This window comes from Periplaneta americana, chromosome 5 (assembly GCF_040183065.1).
Source record: "Periplaneta americana isolate PAMFEO1 chromosome 5, P.americana_PAMFEO1_priV1, whole genome shotgun sequence".
NCBI classification, from domain to species: domain Eukaryota; kingdom Metazoa; phylum Arthropoda; class Insecta; order Blattodea; family Blattidae; genus Periplaneta; species Periplaneta americana.
In genome coordinates, this window is record NC_091121.1 from 75675125 (window position 1) to 75695760 (window position 20636).

Below are 20636 nucleotides of genomic sequence, written 5' to 3' on the forward strand. Positions count from 1 at the left end.
CATTATAATGTAACATTGGTTGCCTCCGACGTGTATATACAACCTCTGCCATAATTTTTAATATTCAAAATGGAAAACATATATTATATTCATAGGCCTACTTTTTGATATCGAAAGGAAAATGAAATGTACCTAAGAAACAGACGACAATGATGACAATACTTTCTGTTGTAATTGTAAGTGGGTATTATGTATTCTAAGATGGACAAAAGGTTAGGCTATGGACATAAAAGATGTGGACAAAATGTATGGACGGACGTAAATTGTATGGACCAATCGGTTGTGGACAAGAGAACATGGACGAAAGGTAATGGACAAAACAAAAGGTAGTGAGCAAAAGGCCCGCAAACCTGTTTTCGGAATAAATTTACTATGATTGAGGAAAAACTTACTGCATTAGCTGTCAGATAACTGGAGCTATGGGATATTAATCATTCATCCTGCTACAAGCAGGAGAGAAGATATTTAGTGCTAGGAAATCAAGAAAATTTTGAAGGAAAAGCAGGTAAAATAAATAAACAAATTACATCAACAAATTGAAACAAAATTAATTTATTTTTAATAGTTATAAAACACTTTGGAATTTATAACTGTACTAACTAAAAGTCCAGGTGACCGTTGATCCATGCTGGGCAAGTGTGTGGAATTGTGTCTGATCCGTGTTGATTCATGCCATTGTAACATGTATGGTCCTTTAGTTTTCGTAATGCATTGTTTAATATCTCAATTAGACTTCATTGTCGTATGTAATATATAGAAATATATCATTTTGAAAAAAAAAATATATTATACTGGTAGTAAATACAGAATGTTACAATTAAAATATTTAGTTTTCTGTTCATTATGAATAATAGAATTAAATATAATGCTTGTATAATATATAAATTAACGTAACTGCAGAAAGTAACAGCAGTCACTTTATGAAATAAATTTCATTAAAAAAACTCGTCACTTGACAGTGGCACTCGTGTTTTTTCCCTGTACTCATTTTTGTTACATCTTCAGAGTGCTTTTAAAGGGCAGATTCATTCTTGTCTTCAAAGGTTACTTGCTTTGGAGCTTCATACAGATGGCCGTGTTTTGACCTGAAACATGAAATGTTTTTAGACCATGGAGATCATCTGAGGCAATCACTGGGAGAAAAAAAAAAAAAAAAAAACATTGTGTAAGCAGCCTTCCCATCTATGGTAACGAAATGAGGATATACAGTACAAGCTGGATTCTCTAATGTTAGAATGTTAATGTAATTGGTTTTTATGGAATTAGTTGGCGTTCGCTTTGTCCAAAAACTTATCATGCTATTCGTTGCAAGATCAGCCTCTTTGATTCATTCCATCTCCATATCAGAGTAGTTATGAACCATCACAAGAAGTGATGATTTAAGATTACTAAAGAGAAAAAATGGCGAAAGGAAACCTGATGAATAGACCATGTTTTGCTTAGTTACATAATAGTTACTGTGTACAGGTATGCAAGAGTTTATATGTATACACACAGTTTTTGAAACAATGATACTTTTGTATAGGAGAGAGGCTTGTGCACAGGATTTGAATTTTCTTTTTAAGTAGGAATCATATCATCATCATCATCATCATCATCATCATCATCATGTGATAGACAAGATGGTCTATTACGATCTTACATCAGTCATCCTTCACAGGGCGACCAATATTTCTTCCACGACGGTACAAATTTTTAGTATATGTTTCGGGATGATACCTCTGTCCATTCTCCTAATATGTTTTCCCCAGTTCCTTTCATTGTGTACATAATGTAAAATTGGTTCTAATTGGAGTTTTTTTTCAAGATTTCGTTTATGGTTTAAGTTTGTTTCTCCTGTTCTAAGCTTCATGAATTTATTTCTGCAGCTCTGTTTCTGCATGTAGACGTGAGGTCAGCAACTGGCTGATTGGTCATGGTCCTTCATGGGCTGTCATGCCACAGATTATTATTATTATTATTATTATTATTATTATTATTATCATTATTATTATTATTATTATTCTTAAGGAGTCTTGTGTTCTAATTGCCCATGCTTTACTTCCGTAAGACAGAACTGGTTGGGCAAGAGTTTTATAAATTCTGATTCGTTGTGCGCTTTTGAATTAGTGATTGTCTCGTAATGGAATTTATAGTGCTTAAGGTTTTCATGTTATGTTGTTGACGAATGCTAAGATCTGAAGCTTGATTTCTAGCATATAAAGCCGAGGCTATAGTCACTTGACTAAGTAGCCTACACCAGGGGCAGCCCGTCCTTAGGGGCCACCGGGGCCGCACCCCACCAAAACTTTGTTTCCCAGCAATTTTCTTTTCGCATTTAAAATGCGTAAATTTTGTTCAGGACAGTGTACTGGATTCATGAGTGTTTCAGTAAATTTCATAACATGGCGCAATGTCTGTCAGTAAAACGTCAAAGATTGTATGACACTAAATAATATATTATGATGAGCTTGAGCCATCGTCAAAGGGCCCCACAACTTGAATCACTTTAGCGCTTAACTGCCATGGTGCGAGATATACAATGTTCGCTATCGACGGAGATTCACGAAGTGTTACGAAGTTACCCTCACGAGTATAATGCTTATCGTTGGGGTCCGACGAGCTTGGCCCGCCTGCCTGACGGAAGCGACAGTCGCAGTTATTTGTTGTACGTGAGTCGCAGTGCCACTGATCAGTGGGTTAATTCTAGAAGTGTCCGTGTGAACTTTGAATAGTGGATGCGAGCGAAGAATGAAAACATGAATAAAGTGGATTGCCTATTAAAACATGAGATTAGAAGATAAACTTGAAGTTAAACGACTAGGAACATTTAAGAAGAAAGTCGAATACATTTAGAAAATGCTTGTAAGTTTAAACTATTTGGGACAGTAAATATCGCAGCACAAATTGATTCCGCGGTCAAATTTTCAATCCAGAATCACAACGAACATGTCACAAAAAACAGACATATAGGCCTACTAGCAAGAGTAATTGATTTTTTAGTATTTTGCGGAACTCACGAATTATAACTGAGAGTTCAGAACGAAAATCAGGGCTCTGCAAATCGGGAAAATTTGTTAGACTATTATGTTTACTTGCCAGTCTTGATAATGTATTGGATGAACACTTAAACAGTACTTCTCTTTTTAAATATACTTTACACATTATACAAAATGAATTATTAGACAGTATGTATGATGTATACATCGAAGATCTGAAATAGAACATTAATTCTACAGATTTTGTTGTTGTGCAGGCTGACGAAACAACAGACATAACCTCAAAAGCAAATTTGTTATTATTTTGAGATAGCTTACATAAAAGGTTGTAAAGCTGTGGAAAGGTTTCTTTCTTTCAAAGAGGTAAACAACTGCACGACTAACGGTCTGAGCGAGGTTCTAAAACAAAGTCTACAACCTTTCAATTTAGAAAATAAAGTCATAGCTCAAGCATATTATGCTGCTGCAGTAATGAGTCGTAGTTTTAGTTGTATTGTGCTGAACTAATTTTTAAGCAGAAACATTTAACTAAAATGAAATAAAAAGTCTTGGTGCATTATTTAACGTATACTGCAAAATTTGTGAAATATCTGGCTCCACCAACAAAAATGATCACGAGCCGCCACTGGCCTACACTCTTATGTAGGTGATCAACTCTCTCTCTAGTCGTATAAAATCGGATCTTTTAGTTCCGTTTTTATAATTATACAATTTGAAAATGTAAATTTATGGTTGTAAAGACTTTTTTTTTTTTTTCAATTTTCATAGCAGAGTAATAAAATCAAATGTTCTCCAGTATCTTTATAAATATAGTTAAAACCCATAAATATGCGTATTTTTAAATATTATTGCGCTCAATGTTGTGATCTAAATCACATTTGAAGACGACTTAAAAAAGGCTGTAATGCCAATATCGTTGAAAATAAAATTAGTTTTTTTCCAAAAAAAAAAGTCTATGTCCCTGGCTCAATTCACCAAGAGAAATGTAAGTCCCATTGCAATTTTGGAACAACTGGATAATACGCACGGCAGACCAATATCGATAGTCGACTCTACTCGCTGGCCACTAGTCACCGGGCCGTACCGAGCCGTATCAAACAAAATATAATCGAAATGGTGGTAGTCAAATTCGCGACTATATTCTTAAATAATTCACTCCATTAGTCAAGTTCAAGGTTTTATGTAGTACAACGGCGGTTTTTTGAATGCATTAAATGAAAATGAAGATGTAATAAGATAATAAACTAGGTTATCACAAGGAAATTAACAGGAAAAAAGATGTGTTTTACGGAATACAATTAAAATGACGGAAAGTAAATTTCCGGTTAATGTTCGCCAAAGCGTAAAGTACGTAATTATGACGGCGTTGCTGTTTTATTTCTGGCCTATAGAAAAATACCTAGCCTTTCACGAAAAAAAATTTAAGGACCATGAAATTATTCACCGCTTTCATTATAGGCCTATTATTTTTTAACAATATTACGAATCAAAAACTGTCATATTATATAATTTTAACTACTACATGGACGAACCAAATCAAGCTAACCTAACCTAACCTAACCAAAGCTAACCTAACCTAACCAAAGCTAACCTAACCTAACCAAAGCTAACCTAACCTAACCAAAGCTAAGCTAACCTAACCAAAACTAATCTAACCTAACCAAAGCTAATTTAACCTAACCTAAGCTAACCTAACCTAAGCTAACCTAACCAAAGCTAACCTAACCTAAGCTAACCTAACCAAAGCTAACCTAACCTAACCAAAGCTAAGCTAACCTAACCAAAACTAATCTAACCTAACCAAAGCTAATTTAAGCTAACCTAACCTAATCTAAGCTAACATAACATAACATAACATAACATAACCTTCGTAAATGCAAGGCCTGTAACCGGAGCAAGAAGGGATCTCAATCATTTAATCTGCAAGTACACGCAAAAATAAATTCAAGTAAGGATCACGCTCCCACTGCATGAGAGGTCCGCGCATGCGCTACAGCAAAACTGTTTCTGTCCCGAGCCTCTCATCTAAGGCACTCGTCATAATTTACTCGCAATATTTACGCAAATACACATTGTCGCTAACAGTGGTGCTATCTCTCAATAATGTTCAGAACGAAGGAGGTAGACAGAGAGAGAAAAAATTTCTCCCGCCAACTACGCCACACACCAACGTCATGTTCTTATGTTGGTGACATTGTGTATTTACTTAAATTTGGTGCTAAACATAACGGCACGGTTCAAAGTGACCGTGCTAATTATCCAGTATAGCGGCAATTTTATTTAGGCCCTAGCTTATTCCATAGATGTGCAAAACATTGATATTGCATTACTAGTAGCAAGAAAGTTCTGTTTTCTATGGTTTGTCTCTTTGGAACTTTTATGTTCAATCTTCATTTGTATTATAATTAAGTTGGTAGTTCCATGTTATAAGTATATCATCCCATCAATGAATCCAGGCTTCACACTCCTCCCCCCCCCCCAAAAAAAAATCACTAAAATTTGTCGTGATCTAGTCTCCTGCATTTTTGTGATCAGAACTTGATCATCCTATCCTTATGTAATGTAGATTATAGAATAGTATATTCATTTCATCAATTCTGAAATTAATCTACGGATATTTAAATAGACGAAAATAAATTGTGCAGAATTGGTATCTGCTTTTACGTCTCGGAATTATACTGAACTCAAAGTAAACTTTATTAGATTTGTTATGAGAGAGTAAGCTAGAGAGACGACAGAGTAAATGGTGAGAGAGAGAGAGAGAGAGAGAGAGAGAGAGAGAGAGAGAGAAGGGGGGAAGGAAGAGGAAGAAACAGGTGTGGTTAGTGTATTTAATGTGGTTGTGGACGTAATTATGACTGGAAATTCTTTGCACAAAAGGAGCGGTTTTTGTGATCATTTTCTCCCGTTCAAAGAATTCATATGAAATAAACAGCATCAAAAATAAATTATACAATACAGAAAATAAAAATGTCAATAAAAATATATTAGCTAGAATGTACGTTAAATGGGAGTTAATAATAATGTTTTCACCAGAGAACCTCCCCGTTCCCGTTTTCAATTTTTGTGCACGTGCATCACGGCTGCGCAACATGACGCTTTCATGAGGTGGAAATTCATTATTTTATAACTAAGCGTTCTATTTTGTGTTGAAATAGAATCATCCATGTCGGTTCTATGAAAAGATGTGAAGATATGAATCCATGGACTGTGAACAGATTTAATTCTCCCTTACTTTCCATCGCGTGCCGTGTCCTCATCTGATGAAGAATCATCATCGGAAGAAGAATTCTTTTCTTCTTTCTTCGGCGGGTTAATTTCTTCACTGTTGTCGAATGTAGGATTGTTATACCCACCAAGTGTGCCGAAATAGAAGGCTCCTACAACTGAAATGAGAGAGATGCAGAGAAATAACGTTACTAAAAAAGCAATCATATAAGGCAGCGTTTCTCAAAGTGTATTCTGCAAATCATAGGGGTTCCGGGAGCCCTAAATTGTTTACAATTTTATTTTATAGTTAGCCGATACTATAAAACGAATTAAAAAATCACGAAAATACGTATCAGCAATAACATGAAACATCATCAATAAAAATAACAGTATTAATAATAATAATAATAATAATAATAATAATAATAATTATTATTATTATTATTATTATTATTATTATTATTATTATTATTATTATTATTATTATGGAAAATAATATTTATCAATTATCACTTATATCACTACATTTTCTCCGTATGTGTCTACCAAAACAAATTACCGAAACAAACTAAATATAGAAGCAGAAATAAAGCTACAACTTCCCGCCGTAAAACCATATATACAGAGTGTGTTTTTAAATGTGCAGCTGCTTATATAAGAAACAACGCTTTCGCGAGAAAATAATTTTTAATAAACGTTTTCTCGTCTGAAAAGAAAAAACAGTGGCATTAGTTATTTTTTATTTAGTATATTATCATTTCAAGGTCTTTTTAAGTTAAACTTGGTTTTTACTAACAAAGTAGGAATGCAACATTTTTTATCAGTAGGCCTATCTCGATTTCACGCACAAAAACAACTTTTGTCGGAAGTGTTTTTTTATCAAACCCTAATTCTTATTAATATTTAACAAATTAAAAAAAAACATTAGTACACAGTAATACTTTTCAAAATTGTATCTCAGTTAAATTTCTTTATTTCTTTTGTTTACCTTTCACATACGTCCGCTCGTCAACTTCAATAACTACAGGAAATTTAATAATGAAGAAGCGTTATATTTCTCTTTAAATAGCAAATCTTATTCGTATTTTCAACAAAAGGAATATCTCATTGGCATAGTAAATTGTTTCTATTCAGATTGTGACCAATAATATTGTTTTAATTACGGTGTCGGTAACAAGAATTATTTAATGTATATCTACTTAAAATGACCCTTAGGTCAAAGTTTTCCCGTCTTTGAATTATACGATTAAAAAGAACACATCACAGCCATAACCAAATCACACAATACCTCCACATATGCAGAACACATCACAAACACCAACCACAGATACAGCAACATAGAAACAGACATGGAAATTCTACATATCCAACCACAAAAAAAAACACACACACACACACACAGAAATTGAACACACTGGAACAGTACAAAATATACCGGTACAGACACACAAAAACACACCCACAACACATCCTCAATACATAACTAAATTTCAGAACACACACCCTATTTGACTCCACACTACCATACACAAGCGCACTCCCCAGAAAAACAACTGAAGAAACCTCACTAGTTCTGATGATGGCTGACATAAAGCTGAAACTAGTCAACTAGGTAACTACAACTTAGTTTATTTCAACACATGAAAGTGGTTATATTAATTTTATTACTAAGTGATACAAAATGTTAAACGTATATAATCAAGATGAATAAAAACTTGTGTTACATAATAATTAATGCGTAATTGTCAACAAATGGAGACTTTTATTCCAGTATGTTCTCCGGCCACATTCACTTTGAAGTTTTCATTGTGTATACTTACGTGTTCATATTTTAGTAAAATACAGTAAAATAAATGAAAGTAGATGTAGAAGTAGATATTATAATTGTTCTACGGAACTTCTTTGGAAAATAAATATTTCTTTAGGCAGTCATTCCGAAAAGGAGATCTTTTAACGCAAGGCAAGCGTGTTAAAATGGACTATTATACGACAAAACGTACTTCTAACACTAGTGCGAAAAGTATTTTTGACACAGACTTTCAACTGTTTGCGTCAATTAGGCCTATAAGTTGTTTCTCACCAGATGTTACACGGCAGCAATCGCTACCTATTAATAGAACGGTTCAAATAATGTCAGGCGTACTTTTAAAAGGTCTGTTTTAGGGTAAGAAACGTACACTAAATAAATTACTTCTAAACTGTTTTATTGATAACTATATGTAACAAGAATTAGTTATAATTATATAAAGATGGGGGGCGCCGGGGAATTTTCGATTTGCAGCTCTACCACTGAGCTCTACCATCTCTTGCTTTTTAATGTGATAAATTTTCACTATTAAAATGAGGGCGATACAGCAGTGGAGAAGTTGGGGGTAATTACTCCATACTAGCGCTGACGAACGGTTGTCTGAAAAATCGTGTACATCACATAACTTATGTTTATTTATTTATTTTATTTTATTGGGTTATTTTACGACGCTGTATCAACATCTAGGTTATTTAGCGTCTGAATGATATGAAGGTGATAATGCCGGTGAAATGAGTCCGGAGTCCAGCACCGAAAGTTACCCAGCATTTGCTCGAACTTATGTTAAAAATTGTGTTATTTTGTTCTTAGATTTGCTATTGTCGGCCTGCGATCTCGTTTCTCAAACATCCTACTCACAAAATAAAATTCCATTTTTGACACTTACATCGTAAATAACTAAAATATCTATTATTATTGTGTTGTAACGTATAATTTGATCAGTACTTAGCATATGGACGGCAATTTTGCATATTAGAAGACTTAATGGCATAAGCAATTTGTTGTGTTAGATAGTCTATATAGGTCTACACTATGTGATAGGCCTATATATGCTAATTTTGTTTACTTACATCCATCTGATGTCTTTGGTAAGTCTTCCTTACGGGCAAAAGTTGTGGTGGGTATAGGCATGAAGTTAGGTTTCTCCGGACTTGGTGGTTCTTTACTACAGACCTCATCACACTGAAAGTCGACCATAGGCGGAACCTCTTGATATGAGTTGGATATCCATGAGTTAGTACTTGCAATGCTGTCCCTTTCGAATATATCAAACGAAGACGGATGATTCCTGAAAAATTATCCATTTTAAGTAGAAAGAAACTTCGTGTTGAAAGTTAAAGGACATCTTTGACGGTAAAGGTAATGTGTACATCATTTCCCAGTCTTGACGTAAGATTCTCAATTTCGCTTGATAGAACGAATCCGGGTGTATAATATCGAAATCTTGATTTAGGCTTAAATGGAAATTATATTCGTAATAAGTCGCTACTTAATATGAAATTCGAATTATAAATATAATGTCACTCGTCACCGAATGTAGGTAGCTACCTGAGTATGTGTGATGTAGGTTACAACAGTTTTGAAGACTTGTTCATAAGTCGGAAATCTAATATTGCTGTTGAGCTGAATCACAAGACTGTACCTAAAAATCCGAGTCCTTCCTACACATATAAACAAGTGACCATTTATATTAGTTCCTACATTTACGGTGTTACCCTAATAATAAATCGTCTATAGTTTTTATACGAGACTTATGCAGAGTTGGAACAGAAAACGTTACTAATAAACCATGCATAAGCGATGGATAAACAAGCAGTGTATAACTATACATGGGAATTGCTTCGCACACGAAACCCTCTGTTTAAGTGTTGTATGTAGAGAAAAAATGGCCGCCCCTTAACAGCTGTTCATACCGATTGTAATTTTATGAAGATGGTTGCCCTGTAACCACAGAAGAAGAGAACAAAGAACATAGAATTATTAGAATATTGCTGTAGCTGTACTCTTTGATCAAAATATACTTACTCACTCACTCACTCACTCACTCACTCACTCACTCACTCACTTACTTACTTACTTACTGGCTTTTGAAAATGATATCATTGTATTTATGGAATATGGAGTCCATATTTGTGAAGCTACTTTCTTAAAACAGACACATTTGTTACATTTATTATTTTTTAAATTTATAAGTATTGAAATATTTTTTATTCTTACATTCAACGCTGTTTAAGTATCTAACACAAAATAAGTGTAGCCTGTGTTCTATTCACTTCGTCGTAATGTCCATATTTCTGCCCCATGCAATGCTACACTCCAAACATGGGCCTAAAAACGCCCTAAGTTCAAAGATTCATTCCGGATCCAGGCCTTGTGAAATCAATCAACCAAGATTATGATAGATGTAGATAGATGATGTGAACCAATAACGCACTTTGAGTATGAGTGACACAAATTGTATTGGGTACAAGAAGTTTATTTCTTGAGCTGGATGGATAATGGTATAAGACTTGACTTCTGACATCTCTAGCGGAGCGCGTGGAAGGTACAGAACCAGAGCGGGCGTTATAAGGCTATAGGCCAGCGTGACCAAAACTCGAGCTGCAGTGATTACATGCGACAGACAGCCTATGAAGTAAGGAGACGGAGGAATGGTACTTGACATAAAAACTACAACCAGCGGTGGTTCCTGTACTAACATCTTGATGAATCCCGCGGATAAAAATCTCAAGCTTTGTAATGTCATACATCATCAAGAGCCAATGAATAATATACGATTTTTCTTGCTTCTTTTTTTAACCTTCCTCTTGAATACAGTATAATCAGGAATTTTCTAAATTCTTCTCTCGATACTTGGTCGAGAAATTCGTAGTTTTTCAAAATTTTAAACTTCTTGTGGATAAGCTATTTAAGATATTCTAATCATTACTCTTTTGAGAAATTGTGTTCTATTAAAAGGCTTTAGATTACGAGATATTTCAAACCCCATTAGGTAGCTGATTTCCTTACATTTATCTCATCTTTCTCTTTCTGGCTATGATTTAAGACATGTCAATTCCTGGCGTTTAACAGTCCGTTGACACATAATATTGAATCAGTTTTTCTACAATATTATTATCAGAGGAATAACTAATAAATAGTTACCCTCATCTAAAAATTAAGAAGATTACAACTGAAATAAAACCTAATAATTATATCCTTCTAGGGAGAAGATCTAAAAATATCAATATTCATGCACGTACAGAAGAATTATATAAACACATACCTAGTAGTCAGTAACAATAATAATAATAATAATAATAATAATAATAATAATAATAATAATACATTATTCAGCATGGCAATTAATGTTTCTATATACTCCTAATTGAACCGTTCAGCAAAGTAAACATTACATTTTGTCCGATAGAACAACAAAAGAGTTCTTCTCATTGTTTACGAAACCACCTCTTACTGCTTGTAGAGACAGAGTTTGTAGAGCGACATGATACCGCCACTGCTCGCCTTCAGTACGTGAATGAAACACACAGCAATGTACAGGAAACTCCTCGTACCCGTTTGAATGTCTGTGATTACACGATGTAATCACAACACCCGCTTTGGTCACCGCTGCTATAGACTAACAAAATTATTCCCCCTGCAACTTAGGATCGGCAAGCAAGCCGACTGAGCTACGCCGGTGGCGGAGGAGAGCTTTAGTTGGAATATTAACTTTAAATACCTAAAAATTTGGTTCTTGGTTATTGATCAACTGAACAACAGCTGATTATCATTATCAGTAATTATTATATTCTTAAATATAAACCTACGTTTAATACTAAATGATCACTGAAAATAACGATTCAGAAATCCATCATATCATATCGTTTCTTTTATAGAGTCAGTTTCTTACCTTTTTGGATTGACGTTGAAAAGATCGAATCTCCATACAAGAACCATGATCAGGCTGAACAGAGCAGCCACGCCCACTGTTATATACAGCCAGAGGCGAAGTGTTTCTTCGGAATCTGGAACCTGGTACACCTGCACACATCAATATTGTACTAATTTCAACACAGATGTATGTTTCAGGATTAAAGTATAGACCGATTACAGACCATAATTCTGCAGTGCTTGGGAAAAATGACATAAGTCAGTTTCCACAAACCTTTTTTGATAATTTATTGACAACTTACACTGGTTTATGTAGATTTGATTTTTTCTGTATGAATTATTGTAATGGAAGAAATACTTATGTATTTTTTTTCCAAGCGAGCAGATGTTCCGTAAGTTGTCAATAAATTATCAAAAAAGGTTTGTGGAAACTGACTTGTGTCACTTTTCCCGAGCACTGCAGAATTATTACATGAATCTGCCCAAGAGCGAACTTATCAGCTCTGTCTATCGCGGTACCCGTGATATACAGTTTAACGACTGTTCGCTTCGAGTATTGGCCGAGAGAGCCGGCCGAACCGCAGTCGGCTGTTACGCCATTTCAGGGCCACGTAATGCGAGTGTACATCACGCAGTTTAGTTCCGTAGTTGTCTTCAGGGGCGGCTCGTCCATAAGAGCTGCGGAGCTGCAGCACTCCCTGCTTTGACAGGAAAATAAAAATAATATTTATTTTAATTTTTAGAAGAATTGTCACAGCTTTTATTGGTAAATTGCTTTTTATTTCATCTGGCCGGGAATATGTACTATTATCTTATGCATAATCTTTTTGCGCGTCGACTGTATTGGAATTGACACTGCATTCAAAGTCGTCCTGGGATCTGCAAGGTGGTCAGCTCATAGAGAGTGTGTCTTGCATGGCCAGGGGGTAGAGAGGTGAAGGGAAGCAGAGGGAAACTGCCGCTGTTTAAAACCCATATCTCGCTGCAGTGGCTTGCAGAGCCAGGCCACAAGGGATCTTTCCTCTCCTCCCACACCGCTATTGTAATGCTCCGTCAAATGGATTCTCTATTTCCTTGAAACTTAATGACAAAATTTTTATTTTCTTTTCAAATACTTATTGTTGTAGAATCTTATCGAGTTAATATAACGAAACTAATATTCTCTTTTGCCTTATTATTACGTATATATCCAGCCTCCATCAGAACCTAATATTTGCCTTAACTCAAAATGATTGCACGAGTAGAATCCTTTTGATATAGCACGTAAAATACGAAAGAGACTTCTTTTCCAGTTTTAGAAAATTGTTGACCATCAGTATATCTGAGTGTTGCTTTGGTGTGACGTCTTAATACCGTAACTTAACCAGTGCAAATTTGCAAGCATGAGTGTGTGTGAATTACAGAATATTAATTTTATTTTTCTCAACTTTCCCTTGCGGAGAATATTGATGTAATGAAGTGAAATTAAATGGTCGTCCGTTACCCGACTTAAATCTTACTTAAGCTTCATCCAGCCGAAATAGTGCATATATGTAAGGAAGTATAACAATGAAATTACGCTAAGCATTTGTGATTACGTGGATGTATTTTGTTTTCCTTGCCTCCTCTTCGGTGGTGATGCTGCATGGACTAGGAGTGGTGTGACATATTTAGGACATTTGCCCCTAAAAAGCAAAATGCTCGAATCTTCGCAGTCTCACCTGAAAAATGTTGTTTCATTGGCTATGTTACGCAACTCATACTGCTGTACAATTAAGTGGAACGAATAGAACAGACATTCTCAAACATAATCAAGAAGTGAGAAAAAAATCGTGATATTATTTAAAAAAAATTGATTTTGTATCAAATTTTGTGGCCAATATGAACTTTCTCTTAAGGGACATGATGAAAAAACGATTCGAAGAACCCTGATGTGTTTCGTGGGTTGCTACAGTTCGTGACTAATATAAACGAGCCTCTCAAAAATCATTTGGAACATGCCACTGTTTAAGGTTAATCTAAGACAATTCAGAATGAACTGGTAGATTGTAAATTGAGTGTCTGCCGATCTGAAATTCAGACTGAAATCTATGGTATTAGTTTTTCTTAGGGATTAGCAAATGGTTCCACAGACATCTCCCAACTAAGTCAGGAAGTTTTGGTTTTTCGATAGCCTATGTAGTGCATTTATTTTTGTCCTATACTTATTAGTAATGGTATCAAGAAGTGAAATTTGTATGTACCGAAATCTACTGCAACTCTCCCAATCCACAAGTTCACGAGCCGCCACTGGTTGTCTTTATCGTTGAATGTGATATAATAAGACTCTTAAAGATCAATATGTTTTATTACCTTTAGTATTAGTTCTTTCACATATCATTTCATTGTCTGTGCTTTCAATTAGATACATTATTGAAATACCGGCCGAAAAGTTCATGCTAACGCAAAAAATAATGTTTATATAGGCTATGACACAAGAATTACTACTGAATTACATACTTTTAAATGAAATTGATTTGTGAGCGTTAGCCGATTTTTATAGGTTATTCTGTGTGTATATAAATTGTCATTTAGGCTTATCATAAAGTAGAATTAGGATATGAATTGTAAATCACGTAATTATGTATCATGTCTAGTCAGTATTTCTTTATTCTTGTTAATATGCATGAAACTGATTTTTATATTTAAACATGACTATTAATATTAGGTACACATACTACACTATCTACCAAAAAGTAATTGGGCCCTGTTTTTACCCCTTTAGAACCTCGTGGTACCACCTCTTGTTGCTATAACAGTAGCCACCCTGTCAGGCATGTTCTCCACTAGACTAGACGGCAGTTCGGAAGGCGGTCGGCTGCTATATGCGCCGTAGCATTTCTGGCATGTAACGTCACAAGCTTGTACAGCAGAACCAATCGGAATCAGTCTATAACAAGTACTTCCCAAGTTCGTTTGTTCACGTGTGAGTGTTTCAATACATTGACTAAGTAAAACTAACGTTTACTGTGTGTGTAAGATAAATAAATGGAAGAAGAGACTGTAAAAAAACAAGTATTGCACAGGCAGGTACGGAAAATATTGTTTAAGGTGTATAATTATTTTAAAAACGTTGACGAGCACAACGCTGCCGGCCATCTTGATGCTGGCTGCAACGTTGCCAACGTGCAAGAAACGACTGCAGAAGCATGTGCTGTGGGATTGAGAACCGTGCAAAGAATATTGTTAATGAAGGAAACAGGGTTTGTTTGGTGTCATGCTTACAGTAATCAACGGCTAAGGTCATTATTGTCTTTTGATAATTTAAATTCTCTCCTGCCCTATTTGCATCGCACGTGTGCGTGAAGTACGATATGGCAATGTTGCACGCTGCCTTGCCCTCTCTATCTGTCTCTCTCGATGCAAACGCTAGCAGACTACCGCCTTCCGAATTGCCGTCGAATCTAGTTTGCGTAGGATATCCACTGGAATGTGTCGCCATTCCTCTTGCAACATGGCACTCAATTGGACAATAGAAGTTGGCCACATCTCTCGAGACCTCAATCGCCGGTACAATTCGTCCCAAAGGTGCTCAATGGGATTGAGATCAGGACTCTGTACAGGCCAGACCAACCGGTGAACATTATTGTCTGTATACCATTGCATAGTAGCCGCCGATACATGGGGCCAACTTCCATTGTCCAACTGAGTGCCATGTTGCAAGAGGAATGGCGACGCATTCCAGTGGATATCCTACACAAACTAGTGGAGAGCATGCCTGACAGGGTGGCTGCTGTTATAGCAACAAGAGGTGGTACCACGAGGTTCTGAAGGAGTAAAAACAGTGCCCAATTACTTTTTGATAGATTGTGTATTTTTGTCATGTTTCATTGTGTACTTCACTTCTGGTAGTGTGGAAGAGAAGGTCTCATGGCCTTAACTCTACCAGAATAAATAAATAAATAAATAAGTAAGTAAATAAATAAATAAGTTAATTTATTTATTAATTAATACATAAATAAATAAATTAATTAATTAATAGATAAATAAATAAATAATTGATAAATTAATTAATAAATTAATTAATTGATAAATTAATCAATTAATAAATTAATTAATTAATTCAATAAATAAACAGATAAATAAATAAATAAAAACCTAATTATGTCGAGACGTGTGTAGGTAATTTTATAATGTCTCATAAATTTTATACAAATTGGCACGGTATGGAATAAATAATGAGCCTACAGGTGCTATAGGCCTATTTACACGTCGAAATCTTGTTTAAATCTCTTCTACAGTTACGTACCTGCATTCCATCTTTTAGCTCTTGATTGCCATACAAACTCCACATCAATTGCAGATGTTCCCTAGTTAGTTCATAAGTCTTATTATTATCTTCTGATGCATAGATTGGCACGCTCATGTTCACCTCGGTGCAATGTTCCCAATCTGGCCAACTTCTAGGACATTCCGTTATCAGTGGAATTTGGACATTTTCTGTTCTGAAATATTATAAACAGATTTAAATGCCATGTGCATGTAAATAGCTCTTTCGAGGCCTATATAAATCACATACATTCAACGTTTTGTTTTTACAGTATCTTAAATGTTTTCAGAACTAAACAAATGTGCTGAAATTTTAAATGTAAATTGCATATAGTATTATTCAGTACACATATAACATAATGCCTCTAAATTAGGATTCAAGACAGATTTTATTTTCTACATTTTTATATATTTTAATATGGGTACAGTAATTAAATAAATTATATTGGGTTAGTAGATTATTTCCTTACCACGAAGCAGTAACTTTACTCTCGGCCGAGGCGCTCCCACACGTCGGTTAACGAGTAACCTCAACGTTATCGCTTACCTTGGTTTTAGTCGAAGCCAAGACGAAATTGTGTGTTATACGCGTATGTTCTTGATTATAATTCTGTAGTTCAATGCAAGAATCCTGTAACTCTCACATACGTAGCTTGTTCTGAGAAAATCTAAGTTAAAGAAAATTTAGACATTGCATATAAGGGTAACGCAGTATGTTGTTACCTGTCTTATATCTCTGACATGGATAGTTAGGCCTACACAATAGTTGCAATAAAAGATGTGATAAATAACAGATTTAGATCCGCATTATCAACATTATTTAACTTTTTTTAGGGTTGCAGGATTCTTGCTTTGAACCACAGAATTTATAGTTTAAAATTACATATAGATATAGTATGAACAGCGAGCGTTTATTTACTATAATTATGTGTTAATATATTCGTCCCTTGTAATTCGACAACAGAATGTTAATGTTTCAAGTCACCCAACGATACATGATCTTGTTAATAAATCCCGGGCGATAAGACGTGTTACAGATAAGAAAGGCAGAAGAAGGCGTATTATCCTTGCCGAGTAAAATTTGTAAGGCACTGTACAACGCTGGGAAAGTTACCTTAAAAATCGCTTCGTCCTCTTTCGCAGGAAACGTGTCTTGTCGAAGAGCTCTCAGTACAGGAGATGGAGATATTGTGCTCTTAGACTGATGGTAAACATTTGCTCATTTCTCAGAAAATTATTCGTTTTAGGACCTATGTTTACAGTACTTTTATTACTTGTATTGATGCCTACTACTTCCTCTCTAAATATTGGAACCTTTTTTCAGAACAATCTGTATATGAACTTTTCAGATAGGCACTTAGTCTTATCTGTCATCCACTAACCTAGTGCCCCAGAAACTTACAGCTCAGTATTATTATTATTATTATTATTATTATTATTATTATTATTATTATTTTTTTTTATTTATTCTGGTTTTGCCAAACAAGAAAACCGGAAAACTTTTTCTGTGTGGAATTTTCTTACATTACTAAGGAGGGGTTTAAGAAATTTATTCACAAGACTTTCTGACACAAGTTTCTGATGATTATTATTCAAAGTAAGTAGAACAATGTTTTTTCTCATAGCTTGAAGCAGACATACAGATGAACAGGACATATTTGATGCTGCCACCAACCGTCGGAATTAGGAAAAACACTATTTCAGTGAAAGCATTGTTAAAATGGTTTTATGATCAGGCAATATAAGCAGCAATCGGATGCGTTCGAGCAGGCGGTAACTAAAGCTAATAAAAAACAATTGAATAACAACGGTTCTTTCATGCGATTAATCATGTCAAATATTACAGAAGGAAAACTACTTGAACTTTTTAATATTTTCATTTACCGTAGGAAATTCCTTCCCTATAAGGAATACTACGACTTTTCGGCTCGTGGCGCAGGCGGTATAGCGCTGGTCTTCTGTGCCCGTGGTTGCGGGTTCGATCCCGGCCCAGATCGATGGCATTTAAGTGTGCTTAAATGCGATAGGCTCATGTCACTAGATTTAGTGGCATGTAAAAGAAGACCCGCGGGACAAAATTCCGGTACACCGGCGACGCTGATATAACCTCGGCAGTTGCGAGCGTCGTTAAATAACACATAATTTAATAATATACGGCTCGAGACCTCTCTCTTACTCTATCTCTCTCTATACATACATACATACATAAGTGGGCAGATCTTTCACTGCAAACCCAGCATTCTCCAATCTTTCCTATTTTCTGCCTTCCTCTTAGTCTCCGCATATAATCCACATTTCTTAATGCCGTCTATCATCTGATATCTTCTTCTGCCCCGAATTCTTCTCCGTTCACCATATTATATGGTATATATAATTTAAAGTATAAAATTTTAATTCTGAGTCTATTTTTTTTTCAGTAGCCTACTTGCTCAAGCACTACGTAATACTAGGTTTACTGTTTTCGAAGAGGTTCATGGTCTATCAATCACCGGCAGCACTCTTAGGATAGAGATGATTGCATTCCAAGACCAACAAAGAACCCTACAGTTCGTTTCGAGACTTGGAGGACCCAACCGTAAGATGTTCATAAGAAATATCAGCTACATCAGTTAGAAGTCATAGGCTTAATGGTCGAAGCAGGAAGATCAATCCCAATTATTTTTTTTATTTATTTTTTTGTAAAGCTTTTCATTCCTCATCATCATAAATTACCAATGTTTATATTATATGTTTCAATTGCATTGCTAAGAAATCACTTGAGATAAGACAACTGTTATCTTTGCATTGTTCAGATCTGTAGTTTTCTGTTTTCTCTTTCGTTGCTTTACTCTCCAAAACAGAACAAGACATACAATATGTACTGCTCACATTCTCTTTTGTAAATACCGCAGTATATCTTCTCTTCTAGGCAATCTCTGTTTAGGGAAATTATATAATAATAATAATAATAATAATAATAATAATAATAATAATAATAATAATAATAATAGGCTAACAATGTACTTAAATGCTTATCTGTTCTTTGAAATATTAAATATTGCCTTGAACTTACGTTATCTGTATATTTTCATTAGGTTCGCTGCATGTAACATTGTGTTTTGTACACACGATTTTGGCCATATCAACTATAGATCCCTTAAATGACATTAATTTCTTTGTATACATCTGAAACAGAAAATGTACATGTTTTATAAGAAGAATTTGCCATTGTTAGATCATTCATTTTCGAAGTTTATATTACGTAATGCTAAGTAAAAACTGTCTGGAACAAGGAGGCTGTATTCCACAAACGTATTTGTTGTACATTACAAATTACTGATGAAAGATGTAAAGTATGGAGTTGTATCTTTCTGTTCCACGAAAGAATTGAAGGGTGTTGTATATTACTAATGAATCCCTACTAGTGACGTCATATCAATAAACTTAACATGTCATAACAGGAAGCACGTGGCTAACGAGAAGTTAGACTGTAAATAAGATTACATTGGGATATAATTTTTCTCAGTGTATTGAGCCACAGATATAAACTCTCCTTTTTTTAAACCAATTTTCAAAGTTATTCGTACTTAAAGCCTTTTTTCTGTCCAGTCTTCAAATGTCCTAATTACAAGTGGAATTATGATTATTAAGAATTCTGAAATACAAAGTCCTCTTTATATGACGCCACGAGACATCCAGAAACGTTGTCTTCCACAGTACGCTTCTCGTACATGTCGGAAGTTCAAAGGTGTTTGTCGGGCTTTGCATGCGTGCAGTTCCCCTCAGTCTATTATGAGCTACTGAAGGGATTACTCATTCGTGCCTAAGTATTGCAACCTATTGTGTTTTTTCTAATTGTTTGAAACTACTGAAAGGATTATCATTTCGTACGTCATGTCATGCAAGCTATTGTGTTTCTCTGATTGAGAATAGTTTATAGACTAATATATTGGAGCGAGTTTTTTAAATTACTTACTTACTGGCTTTTAAGGAACTCGGAGGTTCATTACCGCCCTCACATAAGCCCGCCATTGGTCCCTATCCTGAGCAAGATTAATCCAGTCTCTACCATCATATCCCACCTCCCTCAAATCCATTTTAATATTATCTTCCCATCTACGTCTCGGCCTCCCCAAAGGTCTTTTCCCCTCTGGCCTCCCAACTAACACTCTATATGCATTTCTGGATTCGCTCATATACGTGATACATGCCCTGCCCATCTCAAACATCTGGATTTAATGTTCCTAATTATGTCAGGTGAAGGATACAATGCGTGCAGCTCTGCGTTGTGTAACTTTCTCCATTCTCCTGTAACTTCATCCCTCTTAGCCCCAAATATTTTCCTAAGAACCTTATTCTCAAAAACCTTCAATCTCTGTTCCTCTCTCAAAGTGAAAGTCCAAGTTTCACAGCCATACAGAACAACAGCTAATATTACTGTTTTATAAATTCTAATTTTCAGATTTTTTGACAGCAGACTAGATGAAAAAAGCTTCTCAACC

At 35.1% G+C, this 20636-nt stretch overlaps 1 protein-coding gene across 1 annotated transcript in view; it reads right to left on the bottom strand.

Moving 5' to 3' along the window:
• Positions 1-536: 536 nt before the first annotated feature.
• LOC138699838 (uncharacterized) overlaps positions 537-20636 on the bottom strand; it is a 33809-nt gene continuing 13709 nt past the window's right edge. Inside the window, exons 6-11 of the mRNA XM_069826026.1 lie at positions 19208-19320; positions 16136-16331; positions 11888-12018; positions 9066-9283; positions 6214-6364; positions 537-1085 (exon numbers count right to left, since the gene is read on the bottom strand). Of these exons, the coding sequence (XP_069682127.1) occupies positions 1013-1085; positions 6214-6364; positions 9066-9283; positions 11888-12018; positions 16136-16331; positions 19208-19320 (882 nt within the window). The 3' untranslated portion in view covers positions 537-1012. The remainder of the gene's footprint in view (positions 1086-6213; positions 6365-9065; positions 9284-11887; positions 12019-16135; positions 16332-19207; positions 19321-20636) is intronic.